The 16979-nt window shown below is 47.7% G+C and overlaps 1 protein-coding gene across 4 annotated transcripts in view; it reads right to left on the bottom strand.

Moving 5' to 3' along the window:
* The window catches only part of LOC144612040 (acid-sensing ion channel 1-like), a 655031-nt gene that overhangs the window by 25227 nt on the left and 612825 nt on the right, over positions 1 to 16979 (bottom strand). For all 4 annotated transcript variants that reach the window (XM_078431520.1, XM_078431518.1, XM_078431519.1 and 1 more), the window contains one exon: positions 1630 to 1721. In XM_078431520.1, the coding sequence (XP_078287646.1) occupies positions 1630 to 1721 (92 nt within the window). The remainder of the gene's footprint in view (positions 1 to 1629; positions 1722 to 16979) is intronic.

The raw sequence follows: 16979 nt of genomic DNA, 5'->3' as shown, positions 1-16979 counted from the left end.
CTTCAAAAAGATCAACCCTCATTCATCTGCGCTCCAAGGAATAAAGTCCTAGCCTGCCCCAACCTCTCCCATAAGCTCAGGCCTTGAAGTCCTGGCAACAGGGCCAGTGTTTTACGGACAGCACGGTGGCGCAGCGGTAGAGTAGCTCCCGCTTCTTGTGTCCATAGACAGATTCTTGATTAGTACGGGTGTGAGGGGTTATGGGTAGGAGAATAGGGTTCAGACGGAAAGATAGATCAGCCATATTGAATGGTGGAGTAGACTCAATGGCCAATTTATCCTTTCCCGTACATACTCATGCAGCAACACTGCATAATAGAAACATAGAAAATAGGTGCAGGAGGAGGCCATTCGGTCCTTCGAGCCTGTACGCACCGCCATTCATTGTGATCATGGCTGATCATCCACAATCAGTACCCCGTGCCTGCCTTCTCCCCATATCCCTTGATTCCACTAGCCCCTAGAGCTCTATCTAACTCTGTCTTAAATCCATCCAGTGATTTGGCTTCCACTGCCCTCTGTGGCAGAGAATTCCACAAATTCACAACTCTCTGGGTGAAAAAGTTCCTTCTCACCTCAGTTTTAAATGGCCTCCCCTTTATTCTAAGACTGTGGCCCCTGGTTCTGGACTCCCCCAACATTGGGAACATTTTTCCTGCATCTAGCTTGTCCAGTCCTTTTATAATTTTATATGTTTCTATAAGATCCCCAATAATAATAAGACAAGGTGGCGCAGCGGCAGAGTTGCTGCCTCACAGCGCCAGAGACCCGGGTTCCATCCTGACTATGGGTGTTGTCTGTACGGAGTTTGTACGTTCTCCCCGTGACCTGCGTGTGTTTTCTCCGGGTGCTCCGGTTTCCTCCCACACTCCAAGGACGTGCAGGTTTGTAGGTTAATTGGCTTTGGTAAATTGTTAAATGTTTAGCGTCTAGGATAGAACTAGTGTGAATGGGTGATCGCTGGTCGCATAGACCTTGTGGGGCGAAGGGCCTGTTTCCGTGCTGTATCTCTAAAGTAAAATAACGAAACTTTGCACCATTAGTTTTTGTAATTCTTATAGTCGTATTAGTACTAGTAGTACGAGTGCCAGTATTAGTGCAGGTACTGGTATTAGTATTAGTATGGGTCTTAGTATGTGCTAGTATTAGTACTAGTGCTAGTATTAGTACTAGTGCTGGTATTAGTACTAGTGCTGGTATTAGTACTAGTACTGGTCTTAGTATGTGCTAGTATTAGTACTAGTGCTGGTATTAGTACTAGTACCGGTCTTAGTATGTGCTAGTATTAGTACTAGTGCTGGTATTAGTACTAGTACTGGTATTAGTATGTGCTAGTATTAGTACTAGTGCTGGTATTAGTATGTGCTAGTATTAGTACTAATACTGGTATTAGTATGTGCTAGTATTAGTACTAGTGCTGGTATTAGTACTCATACTGGTATTAGTATGTGCTAGTATTAATACTAGTGCTGGTATTTGTACTAGTACTGGTATTAGTATGTGCTAGTATTAATACTAGTGCTGGTATTAGTACTAGTGCTGGTATTAGTACTAATGGGGTTTTGTTATTTGGGGCATTTGGTGTTTGTTGTGTCCGTGTGGCCAAACCCCTAGCCAAGTAACACTCACCCAGCAAGCCAGCAACTTCGTAGGCTTTCTTCTGTTCAATCGTTTCGTAGTTTAGGGCTTCAAAGAAGATATCCAGCACAAGGATGTTCTCCCTTGAAAAGAAGGAAAATGGCATCACATCAATTTTGCATGCATCTGATAATAAAAGGTAGCTGTGTTGGGAAGAGGCTGATTAGGCTGGGACTCTTGGAGTGCAGGAGGATGAGGGGTGATCGTATAGAGCTGTATAAAATCATGAGGAATAGATCGGGTAGATGCACAGAGTCTCTTGCCCAGAGTAGGGGAATCGAGTAACGGAGGACGTAGGTTTACGGTGAGGGGGGAAAGATTTAATAGGAATCTGAGGGAATTTAATAGGAACTTTTTCACACAAATGGTGGTGGGTGTATGGAACGAGTTGCTAGAGGAGGTAGTTGAGGCTGGGGCTATCCTAATGTTTCAGAAACAGTTAGACAGTTACATGAATAGGTCAAGTTTGGAGTGATATGGGCCAAACGCGGGCAGGTGGGACAAGTGTAGCTGGGACATGTTGGCCGGTGTGGGCAAGTTGGGCCGAAGGTCCTGTTTCCACACTGTATCACTCTGTGACTCTGAGAGAGGAATCTACCTCCACTCCGCCATTTAATTACTTCCTGCGAGCTAGGGGAACATTGTAAACATCAGTGGCACCTCAGACTATCTCTGCTTCCCTGGGTCAAGGTCAAGCCAAGAAGTTTGGCTAAACGTTTGAAATGTGGTCTTGCCAAATTGCTAATGATGTTGGCTGGTGGGGACTTGGAGGTGACGTTACATTAGTCTTTCGACACGGGTCAAAGACTGTGCAAACAATTATCTGCAATTTCAAATAAAATCTCGGTGCGTGCGGGAGGAAGCCAAGACTGGTAACTTTGAAAAGCAACTATAATCATATCATATCATATCATATCATATATATATATACAGCCGGAAACAGGCCTTTTCGGCCCACCAAGTCCGTGCCGCCCAGTGATCCCCGTACATTAACACTATCCTACACCCACTAGGGACAATTTTTTTTACATTTACCCAGCCAATTAACCTACATACCTGTACGTCTTTGGAGTGTGGGAGGAAACCGAAGATCTCGGAGAAAACCCACGCAGGTCACGGGGAGAACGTACAAACTCCTTACAGTGCAGTACCCGTAGTCAGGATCGAACCTGAGTCTCCGGCGCTGCATTCGCTGTAAAGCAGCAACTCTACCGCTGCGCTACCGTGCCGCCTGGGTATTATTTTTCCTTGACACAACGGACGCTAATGATGTTATTTTTAGTCTTTGTTTTGTTTCCAATAAACGTGTTGGTTTCTATTGAAAAAGCTGGCATTGTCTTTAAGACTTGACCTCCTATGGTATTCCAATGCATCATCCAACTGGGCTGCCCTCTCCCATCGGGCAAAAGGTATAGAAGTGTGAAAACGCACACCTCCAGTTTCTTCCCGGCTGTTATCAGGCAACTGAACCATCCTACCACAACCAGAGAGCAGTGCTGAACTACTATCTACCTCATTGGTGACCCTGGGACTATCCTTGATGGGACTTTGACTGGCTTTACCTTGACTAAACGTTATTCCCTTTATCCTGTATCTGTACACTGTGGACGGCTCGATTGGTTAGCAGGCAACATAAGCTTTTCACTGTACCCCGGTACACGTGACAATGAAATGAACTGAAACTGAAATGATGTATTAGATCGTTGACCATAGTAAACAGGAGCATGCCATTTATCCTCTCTTCTGGCGTTCAATTAGATGAAAGCTGACCTGTTTCATAATCAAACACAAATCCAATTATTTGAGGATTGAGATATTCATTTGAATCCACCTTAGGCGAACTTGGGCGAGAGTTCCAGATTTCCACAGTCCTTTGTGTGAAGGGCTGATCACCCTGTGTGACACTCCCAGCAGAGAAAATCACCCCCCTTAGCTTTCTACATTCATGGAACTAAATGCAGGTTCAATGCAATCTGTCCTCACAATTTAACCCACTAAAGTCCAGCGTCATTCTGGTGAATCAGTTAATAATTTCTGAGCCCATGTTCCACCATTAAACAGCGTTTCAGATGTTGTCTAACCAAGGACAGATACAAAAAGCTGGAGTAACTCAGTGGGTCAGGCAGCATCTCTGGAGAGAAGTTATGGGTGACGTTTCAGGTCGAATATGAAGAAAGGTCTCGACCCGAAACGTCACCCATTCCTTCTCTCCAGAGATGCTGCCTGTCCCGCTGAGTTACTCCAGCGTTTTGTGTCTATCTTCGGTTTAAACCAGCATCTGCAGTTTCTTCTTACACATTGTCCAACCAAGGCTACATCTATAGAACGTCGAACAGTACAGCATTGGAACAGGCCCTTCGGCCCCCAATGTCTGTGTTGAACATGATGCCAAGTTAAACTGATCTTTGCCTGCACGTGATCCATACCCCTCCATTCCCTGCATATCCACGTGCCTGTCCAAAAGCCCATTAAACACCGCTATCGTATCTGCCCCCACCACCCTCTGTGTAAAAAACCTGCCCCACACATCTCCTTTAAACTTTGCTCCTTGCATCTTAAAGTTATGCCCTCCAGTATTTGACATTTCTCCGGGTGCTCCGGTTTCCTCCCACACTCCAAAGATGTACAGGTTTGCAGGTTAATTGGCTTGGTAAAGTTGTAAATTGTCCCTAGTGTGTGTAGGATAGTGTTAGTGTGCGGGGATCGCTGGTCGGTGCGTACTCGGTGGGCCGAAGGGCCTGTTTCCGCGCTGTATCTCTAAACTAAACTAACCTATATCCTGCAATCTGTATCTTCCTCTTTGCTTTACCTATTGTGCTTGAGTTTGACTTGATTGTATTTATGTATAGTATATCTGATCTGTTTGGACAGCACGCAAGACAAAGCTCTTCACTGTACCTCGGTACACGTGACAATAATAAACCTAAAGCTAAACTCTGTGACTTATTTGTAACTCAGCGGTTCAGGCAGCATTTCTGGAGAACATGGATATGTGACGTTTCACAGAGTGCTGGAGTAACTCAGCGGGTCAGGCAGCATCTCTGGAGAACATGGATAGGTGACATTTCAGGCAGCATCTGTGGAGAATATGGATAGGTGAAGTTTCACAGAGTGCTGGAGTAACTCAGCGGGTCAGGCAGCATCTGTGGTGAACATGGATAGGTGACGTTTCACAGAGTGCTGGAGTAACTCAGCGGGTCAGGCAGCATCTCTGGAGAACATGGATAGGCGTCCCCTATCCATGTTCTCCACGGATGCTGCCTGAGCCGCTGAGTTACTCCAGCACTTTAAAAAAAATAAACGAGCATCTGTAGTTGCTTGGGTCTCTGTTTTTCTGTACACTGCCTGCATTATTGCGGGCATTTCTTAATACGCCATGGAGTTATTATGATGCTACTGCTAGTTTGTATAAAGTAGCAGCATCATAACACCACAAATTGAAAACTTAAGTGACAGGAACCTCCAGACAATTTAATTCCAGTTAGGATTAATTTTATTGTATTAAAAATGAAAGTGAGAGGATTGTCAGCACCCTGGGTGTAGCTGATGTGTGTTCAAGGTTTAACAAGCTGGCACTATGGTGTCATTCTTGAATCTTTATTCCGTCATCATCCACCTTTAATGTGTGTGAAGCGGCAGTTAGTCTGTTTAATTGCATAATATGTGAATGTTCTTGCAGCAATTTAGGGCGTCACGGTGGCACAGTGGTAGAGTTGCTGCCTCACAGCGCCAGAGACCCGGGTTCAATCCTGACCACGGGTGCCGTCTGTACGGAGTTTGCACGTTCTCCCCGTGACCTGCGTGGGTTTTCTCCAGGTGCTCCGGTTTCCTCCCACACTCCAAAGACGTGCAAGTTTGTGGGTTAATTGGCTTCTCCAAAGTGTCACTAAAATGTGTAGGATAGAACTAGTGTGAGCGGGCAATCGCTGGCCGGCGCGGACTCGATGGGCCGAAGGGCCTGTTTCCGCGCTGTATCTCTAGTCTAAAGTCAATTTGAATTTAGTTTATAGATGAAAGTTCCTTGTTTTCTTCTCGATTTTGACCCGACCTGCATTAACTGCCGTCTTTACTTGGCATGGATAGACAAATATCTGGGAGAGCATGTGCAGGGAGGAACTGCAGATGCTAGTTTACACTGAAGATAGACACAAAGTGCTGGAGTAACTCAGCGCGACAGGCAGCATCTCTGGAGAGAAGGAACGGGTGACGTTTCGGGTCGAGACCCTTCTTCAGACTGAGAGAGCTTGGTTTGCGGGTGGCTATTTAATTGTAGAGGGCATCACATTTTGGAATGAAATTGTTCCTAAGACCTACTTCACAGCAGAACTCAGAGGGTGGTGATCAGAAGCAGGGGCATTGGCTCACATTATTTCCTTTCCTTTTATTTATTTATGATTGATAGTGTGCTGGTGCACTCCCAAGTTGTGACACAGCATAAACTGCCTCTAATTCTCTGGGAGTTGCCCTGGGGAACTGTCCCACTGAACCTGTTCTACACTAAATCTGATGCTGGAACAGCGAATCCATTCAGTTGTTTAGTTTAGTTTAGTTTAGAGACAAAGCGTGGAAACAGGCCCTTCAGCCCACTGAGACAGTGCTGACCCGTTCACACTAGTTCTGTGTTATCCCACTTTCTCATCCACTCCCTAAACAATAGGGGGGCAATTTACAGAGGGCCGATTAACCCACAAACCCGCACGTCTTTGGGATATGGAAAGAAACAGGATCACCCGGAGGAAACCCAAGCGGTCACAAGGAGAACTTGCAAACTCCACACACACAGCACCTGAGCTGACAACCAAACCCGGGCGGCACGGTGGCGCAGCGGTAGAGTTGCTGCCTCACAGCGCCAGAGACCCGGGTTCCATCCTGACTACGGGTGCCATCTGTACGGAGTTTGCACGTTCTCCCCGTGACCTGCGTGGGTTTTCTCCGGGCGCTCCGGTTTCCTCCCACACTCCAAAGACGCGCAGGTTTGTAAGTTAATTTGCTTGGTAAAATTATAAATTGTCTCTAGTGTGTGTAGGTCAGTGTTAGTCTACGGGGATCGCTGGTCGGCACGGACTCGGTGGGCCGAAGGGCCTGTTTCCGCACTGTGTCTCCAAACTAAACAAACAAACAAACTATCCAGAGGATAGCCATGAGGTCTCAGGGAGAACGTGAAAATTTCACACACCCAGGATTTCACAGGCCAGGATGGGAGGCGGGTCTCTGGCGCTGTGAGGTAGCGGCTCTACCGCTGTGCCACCGTGCCGCCCTGTCTAAATCAGAGGCACGATTCATGTATCAGCAAAGAACATGGCTGATTGCCAAACAAAGACTTACAGCAGAGCAATCAGGGGCAAGAAGCTGAACAAAAGCCAATTTCTGCTCACTGATTGCTTCAATGTAGAATAGCTAACACCACAACAAGTGCCCATGAAAAGCATCTCATACCCTGCATTTTAGATTATTTTCAGTAGAAATAGGAATCCATATCGCTTAACACCACAACTCATATTTTGCGATCATGAAATTGGTTTTGTCATGCCGAATAGAATTTCATCCAATCAAGTATACCATTTCAATTTAGAGTTAATTAAAACAAATGTGCTAATATTTCATTGAATTTCTCAAGGAAAGAATTGTCTTGTTTGATTTAGCATGCTTTTCTTTACACAAGCTTTTTTTAAAAAGTTGATAGCGATCCAATCAAGTTGTGTTTATTGTCAAGTTCAGTGTGGTGCAGGGAAAAATGCACTGTGGGTAAAATGCCTGCCGTAGTGACTGACAAAATAGAAAATACCTACTCAAAATACAAATTGCTGAAGGAACTAGTGGGTCAGGCGGCATCTGTGGAGGGAAATGGACAGGCGGCATTTCGGGTTGGGACAGAAAGGTCCTGACCAGAAGCATCGCCTGTCCATTCCCTCCACAGATGCCGCCTGACCCTCTGAGTTCCTCCAGCACTCTGTGTTCTGCTCAAGATTCCCACATCTGCAGTTCCTTGCCTCTCCGGAAAACACCTTGACTTTTTAGACTTTAGAGATACAGCGCTGAAACAGGCCCTTTGGCCCATCGAGTCTGTGTCGACAAGCCGTACACTAACACTATCCTACACTCACTAGGGACAATGTACAATTTTACCGAAGCCAATTACCCTACAAACCTGTCCGTCTTTGGAGTGTGGGAGGAAACCGGAGCACCCGGGGAAAACCCACGCAGGTCTCGGGGAGAACGTGCAAACTCCGTACAGACAGTACCCGTAGTCAGGATGGAACCCGGGTCTCTGGTGGTGTGAGGCAGCAACTCTACCGCTGCGCCACCGTGCCTTCACCTTGTCTTGTTCTTATACAGTGTTGCTGCAAGACAGAGTTTGTATGGGGAAGGAAGAATTTGTCTTTAGTTGCTGGTGCTTAATAGTGCAGAAAGATTGCCTGTTGAGTTGAAGTCAGTGGAAGGAAATGTATGGAAATCAGTCTACCGCTGTGCCACTGTGTAGCCCCAACTACATTTACTACTTGCCTGAGTACGGCTTAAAAATAAACCAGGAAGGTTTGCATTGGTGAAAGACAAGCGCCTTTCACCAAACTCGGCACACCCTCAGTGCTGCACTGTAGTGCCAGCCAACATTTGGCACTCAAGTCTCCAAAATGGGGATCAAATCCACAATTCATTCGTCTGCAATCTCTTGAGTTTAGAAGAAGACGAGGCAATCTCTGTAATATATAAAATCCTTAGCCGGAGCTGACAGTGGAGATGTGCAGTGGATTCTCCTTGGCCAGAGTATCTACAATCATGCATCTCAATCTCGCAAACAAGGGGGCAGCCGTTCAGGATGGAGATGAAGAGAAATTTTAGATTCAGATTCAGGTTATTTTATTGCCAGATACGCCAGGGTCCCATGACATTCCTTGTTCTCCAGAAGCTCACAGAGGAAACAGTGATACATGGTCACGATCTTCACCAAGGTGGTGAATGTCTGGAATTGTCTACCCAAGATGGCGGCACGGTGGCGCAGTGGTAGAGTTGCTGCCTCACAGCGCCAGAGACCCGGGTACCATCCCGACCACGGGCGCTGTCTGTACGGAGATTGCACGTTTCTCCCTGTGACCTGCGTGGGTTTTCTCCGGGTGCTCCGGTTTCCTCCCACACTCCAAAGACGTGCAGGTTTGTAGGTTAATTGACTTCTGTAAATTGTAAATTGTCCCTTGTATGTAGGATAGTGTTAGTGTACGGGATGATTGCTGGTCGGAGCGGACTCGATGGGCCGAAGGGCCTGTTTGCAAGCTGTTTCTCTAAACTAAACTAAACTAAAGATGGTTGTGGTCGCTTGGCAACTGAGTATATCCAGGAAGACAGCTTTTGGATATGAAAGGAATCAGGAGATCTGGAGTGAATGGTTCTGAGATAGATCAGCCCAGACCGTATTGAATGGTGCAGTGGGCAGTTGGCGCAGCGGCAGAGTTACTGCCTCACAGCGCCAGAGACCCAGTTTCGATCCTGACTACGATGTTGTCCGTATGGAGTTTGTATGTTAATTTCCTCCCACGCTCCAAAGACGTACAGGTTTGTAAGTTAATTGGGTTGGTAAAATTATAAATTGTCACCAGTGTGTGTAGGATAGTGTTAGTGTGCGGGGATCACTGGTCGGCGCGGACTCGGTGGGCCGAAGGGCCTGTTTCCACGCTGTATCTCTAAAGTCTGAAACTCCACCCAGAGTCCCCTTTCTGCACTGCCTCGAGAGTGCCCCATGCAGGGGAAATCGCCGTGTGCTTTGCGTTACAGGCAAGCTGTAGCGAGCCGCTTGGTCACAGAGCGCATTTTGCGAGCCGAACATTCGCAGAGCGCGAGAGGAAAGATGAGAAGGATTCAGTCCGACCCATACCGCAGCAGAAATGGATGCGCCAAGCAGAGTGGAGAAACCAGGAGTGGCAGATGGAAAAAGGCAAGCGTTTGGACTTTGGCACAAAGTGACACTGAGGTTTAGCCGCTTGCCACCACAGGCATTCACACCACTGGAAAGGTCTTGGATTTATATTGCGCCATTAACCTTGTAACCAAAATCAATGTGAGAGGAATTTACGTGGTGTCACAGTTGTAAGATAGAACATTTAGCGGCTTCAAGAATGGTTGATGAATGACCGTGGGAGATTCCCAAGGCAATGTAAGAAGAATATAACTGGTGTCACAATGTAGCGGCTCCAACACTGGTGGGTGGAATGTGGTGAATGCTCTGATTTTCTTTGAACCATCCACTGGATCCAGCAAATGGAGCCCCACTCTACTGTTTCATTCCCCCCAAAAAAGCTCATGGTACTCGTCACCAGCCCAGAGCTCTGTTACAGAAGCAGCAGCCCGCGATTATGTCCACCATCCCCCCCGGTGAGGCTTGGACCTAGAACCTCGAGGGGAGATGGTGGCCAGCCGAGCTGACTGCCGGAGGGAGGGAGGCAGAAGGGCCTGACATCTCAGCTGTGGGAGCATTAACATTCAGTGTCGGGGCCTCAACCTTCCATCAGACACCTATCTATCTTTCAGAAACAGATACTGAAATTCAGCCGCTTCTGTTTGTGAGGAGCACCTGCCTTTGGTCTGGGAACCCTACCATTATACCATGGATAAGACCTAGCCTTGTTGAAATGGCCATCCCAATAATCCTACTCCCGTGCTCATTACCCTGGACCCTGCATAGTTTTAAATGTATATCCAATTCCTCTTTTCAAAGTTCCCGTGGAATCTTCTTCCACCGCCCTTTCAAGCAGTCTGTTCCAAATCCTAACTCAGTGTGTGAATCAAAATCACCTCTCCTGTTCCTCGCTCTCCCTCTGAAACCCGTGTCTTTTTATTACCATCGCCACTGCCATTATAAAGACTTTTCCCTGGCTTACTCTTAATTACTAGATGATTTTGAACAGCTCCTTCAAACCTCCTAACCTGCTCTGCTCAGGTCTCCCCATGTAATCGTTCTCATTCCTCATCCCAATGCAGTAGATCCTCTCTGTACCTGAAGTGCAGTGCCCTGAGGAAGGGCCTCGACCCGAAACGTCACCATTCCGTCTCTCCATTGATGCTGAGTTACTCCGGCATTTTGTGTCTGCCTCCCTCTCTGGCCTGGCCTATCTGCAGCAGGACATCGGTGCCTCTGAACCCCTGAAGGAAATCCGAGCAACACGGAAACTGGGAACACTGTGGCCTTGGCTGTGGAATGGATCCATCCGACAGCATAAAGTGCCACGCAGATCTCGACTTCAAAAGATCTGCATGGTGGCCAGGCAGACAGCTAAAGAGATCACGATGAAACTCTTTCCATTAAAGGGTGTGCACCATTTGCTTCCCACCTGCCACCATGCTTGGAGAGACCGTTGTAGTGCAAGAGCAGTCCAAATGGACCCTGTCAACGATGTCTCTTCTTGCCTTGGAGAAGATGGCACAAAATGCAGCACACGAGTTGCAGAGGCAAACCTCTGAGCAGAGGTGGATGCAATGTTAGTGTAGGTTCAATGGGCAGCACAGGGCACTGCCGTCCACAACTAGATGCCATCTATGCGAGCGCTCCAACTCATATAAAGCCCCGTCTAGCTGGCAGCAGCAAGCAGTGGATGTCGCCCGGCCTGGTATCGGGCAAGGAATAGCTGACGTGAGATGGTCACGTCCCAACAGCGGAGCCTGCGGGCGGTGTGATTCCAGATTCCGCCAGAGGCTGACCAGAGACATTGCAGGTGCCTCCAAACGTCATGGACAGAGTGAGATGCAATGGGACTTCAGACAGAGCCTCCCTGAAAAATCAGCTTCCCCATACTGCCAAGAGAAATGTGGAGGGGGGTCAGATGAAGTATGGTCACCCATGCTGGTGTGAATAAGTTAGACGACTCTGGGCTGCTGGGAAGTGAGAGGTTCATAGGTCTGCACCAAGCAGGGATACCATCGCAAAGTTCAGCAAGAGCAATAAAAACACATCCATCCGTCAACAGCAACACACTGTGCTTTTATTTTGCTTAAAATGTGATTGTTTCAAAAGGGAGATAAAGTACAAGTGGTGAGGAGAAAGAAACCCATGGCTTCTGCTGCTACCAAAGAGACAGAAATGGGCTTGCAAGCACCTGCACACCTGCTGGAGAAGAGCACACTAGGGTCTTAGAATAAAGGGGAGGCCATTTAAAACTATGGGGAGAATTTTTTTTTTCACCCAGAGAGTTGTGAATTTGTGGAATTCACTGCCACAGAGGGCAGTGGAGGCCAGATCACTGGATGGATTTAAGAGAGAGTTAGATAGAGCTCTAGGGGCTAGTGGAATCAAGGGATATGGGGAGAAGGCAGGCACAGGGTATTGATTGGGGATGATCAGCCATGATCACAATGAATGGCGGTGCTGGCTCGAAGGGCCGAATGGCCCCCTCCTGCACCTATTTTCTATGTTTCTATGGCACGGTGGCACAGCGGTAGAGTTACTGCCTCACAGCACCAGAGACCCGGGTTCCATCCTGACTACGGGTGCTGTCTGTACAGAGTTTGCACGTTCTCCCCGTGACCTGCGTGGGTTTTCTCCAACGTTCCAAAGATGTGCGGGTTTGCAGGTTAATTGGCTTCGATAAAGAAATTGTAAATTGTCCCTTGTGCGTAGGATAGTGCCTAGTGTGTGGGTATCGCTGGTCGGCACGCACTCGGTGGGCCTGTTTCCGCACTGTATCTCTAAACTAATCTGACCTAATGATGTGCAGGAAAGAACTGCAGATGCTGGTTTAAATCGGAGGTAGATACAAAATGCTGGAGTAACTCAGGCAGCAGCTCTGGAGAGAAGTAATGGGTGACGTTTCAGGTCGAAACCCTTCTTCAGACTCCGTTTCGGGTCCAGACTCTTCTTCAAACTAACGATGGCCTGCCACAATGAGTTGCCGCCAAGCCTGGCACCCCAGTGCCACGCTCATCTCAGCTCTTCCTGCGTCCTCCTCCACCGCCGGGCATCTGCAGGCAAGTTTGCGCATTTGGTGAGCGGGCAGGGGGCATGGTCTGAGCACGCCGTCGGTTTGCTCAACACAGCCCTGGTCTTTGCTGCAGCCGGATAAGGACCAGGGTCCCCTCAACAGCCATTGCACCCTTCTTCATTGTCCCGTCAAACAACTGGACTGCTGCGAGCTGTCTCCAAATGTAAGTATCACGCTGAGTGGAGTGCACTGAGGTGTGAGACGAACGACCTTGGTTCCTCAGACTGCAGCCCAGGATGAACTCAATGACCGAGCCTGCTCTCACTCTGATTGCACACATCACTGGACACCTCGAGATTCACGGCCGGCTGTGGGGAAGATGGTGGAACCGTCAGGGCAGATGTCCCTCGGTGTCCAACATTGCCACTGTGCCTCTGACTGCACCTCCCCCTCAGCCACGTAGCACAGCCTGAGCCAGGCTCACGGTGAGCCACAGGACGATGCAGCTTGCACGCAAAAGACCCAGGGAGCTGTCAGGGTGAGTCTCTGCTCAACACAAGAGTGCCGTCTACTCCAGAGTTGCTCTCCCTGCTGGGGACTGCTCTTACTGTGCCGGTGCACAATCCAAAGCTTCATCTTCCGTAAGCAAAGGGTTATGGTGAGGGTGGGAGTGGGGATTGGAATGAAAGGGGGCGTTATTGAAATTATGCGCCAACAGGTATCGTGTATAAAGTGCCCCCAGTCACAGAAAGAGGCCCTTCAGCCCATTGTGTGATCTTCTTGCCCATCTGCACTAAAACTATTTGCCCACAGTACCTTCTATGCTTTGCCTATTCAAGTGTGTGTCTGAATGTCTCTCAAACATGGTCATTGTATCTGCTGCCACCCCATTCTCAGTTCCTGCACTTCTTTATAAGATGCTGCAGTGCAGCAGTCCAAGTTCAGGACTGCAATGTTGGTCATGTTGGAAGCAGATACGAGAGTGGCCTTTAAGAGGCTTGCAGGTAGGCACATGATATGCAGGAGATGGAGGGATGTGGATCATGTGCAGGCAGAGATCATCATGTTTGGCACGGATATTGTGGGCCTGTTCCTGTGCTGTACTGTTCCATATTCCATGTTCTGCTGGTGCACTCCCAGGTTGTGTCACAGCATAAACTGCCTCAAATTCTCTGGGAGTTGCCCTGGGGAACTGTCCCACTGAACCTGTTCTACATTAAACCTGAGGCTGTTTAGAGTTTAGTTTAGTTTAGAGACACAGTGTGGAAACAGGCCCTTCAGCCCACTGAGTCCGCGCCGGTCACATGGGTACGGGTGACCAGCGTGGACTCAGTGGGCTGAAGGGCCTGTTTCCCACTAGTTCTATGTTATCACCATTTCACATCCACTCCCTATGCATTAGAGGGACAATTAACCTACAAATCCACACGTCTTTGGGATGTGGGAGGAAATCGGAGCACCTGGAGAAAACCCATGCAGGTCACGGGGAGAACGTGCAAACTCCGTACGGACAGCACCCGCGGTCAGGATGGAACCCGGGTCTCTGGCGCCGTGAGGCAGCAACTCTACCACTGCGCCACCGTGCATGAAGAAGAAAGGTTACAAGGCTGAATGGCAATTTATATGCTTTTGTATTATTACATTGGATCAATGTTTTTAATCTTTAGTTTAGTTTAGTTTAAAGATGCAGCGCAGAAAGAGGCCCTTCAGCCCACCGAGTCCGTGCCGCCCAACGATCCCTGCACACTCTCACTATCCTACTCACTAGGGACAAGTTACATTTTTTTTTTACTGAAGCCAATCAACCTACAAACCTGTACATCTTTGGAGAACGTGCAAACTCCGTACAGACAGCACCCGTGGTCAGGATGGAACCCGGTTCTCTGGCGCTGTGAGGCAGCAACTCCACCGCTGCGCCACCGTGCCGCCCCATGGTGTTTTTTCATCATTAAAAGATTTTTTTTCACTGGTTTCACAGATTAATTAATCTCATATCTTTTAAATGTTTCTGAACATCAGATTTATTCAGAGCATTCAAAATGCTGACAGGTTTGACAGTTGGCTAAGCTTGAGGCTATAGCTTTGCTGGCTGTCAGTCCCTCAAGTTGTTTCATGGGCTTGGCTTGTTCTGACCCACCCTTGTTTTGGCTTTATTGCCAGCGGCCATCACCTTTGATTTGTTTTGCCTCAGGATAGTTTCTGCAACTGATGGTGGGTCCACAAAATCACGATGCATGCCCACTGCGTGGTTCAGCAGGTAGTGTGGCCACTGCTTGTGGCCCATTATGGTTGCTGCTGTGTAGTTAGTAAATCATCAGACTCTCACTTTGTCTCTAAATCTCTCCAAGTCTCCCTGTTGCTGCAACCTGACTGTAGAGGGTGGTGAATCTGTGGGATTCATTGCCATAGATGGCTGTGGAGGCCAGGCCAATGGATATTTTTAAGGCGGAGATAGATTCTTGATTAGTGCGGGTGTCAGGGGTTATGGGGAGAAGGCAGGAGAATGGGGTTAGGAGGGATAGATAGATCAGCCATGATTGAATGGCGGAGTAGACTTGATGGGTTGAATGGCCCAATTCTGCTCCTATCACGTATGACCTTATAGGATTGGTCTTGGCATCATGTTTGGCACAGACGTTGTGGGCCGAAGGGCCTGTTCCTGTGCTGTACTGTTCTGTGTTCGATGGTGATATTTTCAGTATTAAATATTCAGCCCCAATCGAAGAATCGGGTGCAATTCTGATCACCCCATTATGAGAAATTTGTTTTGAGTTTTCTCAGGGTTTGACAGAAGTTGAACTGAAGGGTAAATGATTATTTTTACTGGATGTAATGGAGTAACTAACAGCCATTTATCCACAGAACGATCCTCATTCTGTGATCCTCCCTGAAGTGCTTTACTAAATGTTAATGGCCATTAACACCAATGGCGGAGTAAAGTTGATGGGCCGAATGGCCTAATTTTGCTCCTATCACTTGTGAACCTATGAACCTGCATTAGTCCCAAACTCCTGCAAGACCTCCTCCTTCCTCCATTCTGGCCTCTTAGTCATCCCTGAAGTTAGCTGCCCCCCCCCTCCTGGTGACAATACTTTCAGCTCACCAAGCCTGAAGTCTGGAAACCCCCCTCGCTAAATCTCCCTGCATCTCCACCTCTTACAAGCAATTTAAAACCTATCTCATTGACCGTCCCCTTAGCCATCTGCCATAAGTTTTCCTATGTGGCTCTCCATCAAATTTTATTTCATAATATCGAGCTTTGTGGGGCATACAATAGACAATAGGTGCAGGAGGAGGCCATTCGGCCCTTCGAGCCAGCACCGCCATTCAATGTGATCACGGCTGATCATTCTCAATCAGTACCCCGTTCCTGCCTTCTCCCCATACCCCCTGACTCCGCTATCTTTAAGAGCTCTATCTAGCTCTCTCTTCAAAGCATCCAGAGAATTGGCCTCCACTGCCTTCTGAGGCAGAGAATTCCACAGATTTACAACTCTCTGACTGAAAAAGTTTTTCCTCATCTCCGTTCTAAATGGCTGACCCCTTATTCTTAAACTGTGGCCCCTGGTTCTGGACTCACCCAACATTAGGAACATGTTTCCTGCCTCTAACGTGTCCAACCCCTTAATAATCTTATACGTTTCGATAAGATCCCCTCTCATCCTTCCAAATTCCAACGTATACAAGCCTGGTCGCTCCAGTCTTTCAACATACGACAGTCCCGCCATTCCGGGAATTAACCTGGTGAACCTACGCTGCACACCCTCATACCCATCCAAGGCATTATATAATTGCTAGTTAGCGATGTTAAAAATGAGTGGAAGCATTGTGCGTCACTCCTCGCACCAAAGATGTTGCACTGGAATCTTTAATTGGCCACATTCTTTGATTTAGAAAGACTGCCCAGTGGGGCTAAGGTTCTGGAGACTTTGCCATAAAGCATGTTCATTTATGAGATATGATGTACAAATTATTCACTACACCCTCTCAAATTATTGTGGTTCAGTAGCGATCATAAAGCATAAACAGAATCAGGGATACATAAACTGGAGACAATCGGTCATAGTTAAACCCTGGTGTGTTCAAACCATTCAGTGGAGCCCATTTTAACATCTAGAAAATCCAAATCATTAGCTTGTGGTCTCTTCTCAATAAAGTTTACTTTATAAGGCACAGAAAGAAGCATGGTCTTTGTTTGTTCCATGGCAACCCAAACCCATCACCATGGTTGCCAAGAAGTCAACTCAATCCCAATGATAAAGGGCTTTTATTGATGTTGCTCCATTAATAGGGTGGACTGGATATTGCAACGGGACTTGCAAGCAGTTTTGAGATCTGAACACAAGGTTCTGAGCAGATCAAAAGGGAAGGGCAGCTGGGGTTTTGAGAGGGGATTGCAAGTTACAAATCTCTCTGACGTCTACGCGGGATAGTCTA

This window comes from Rhinoraja longicauda, chromosome 42 (genome assembly GCF_053455715.1).
Source record: "Rhinoraja longicauda isolate Sanriku21f chromosome 42, sRhiLon1.1, whole genome shotgun sequence".
NCBI lineage: Eukaryota > Metazoa > Chordata > Chondrichthyes > Rajiformes > Arhynchobatidae > Rhinoraja > Rhinoraja longicauda.
This window is presented reverse-complemented; position numbering and strand designations above follow the sequence as displayed.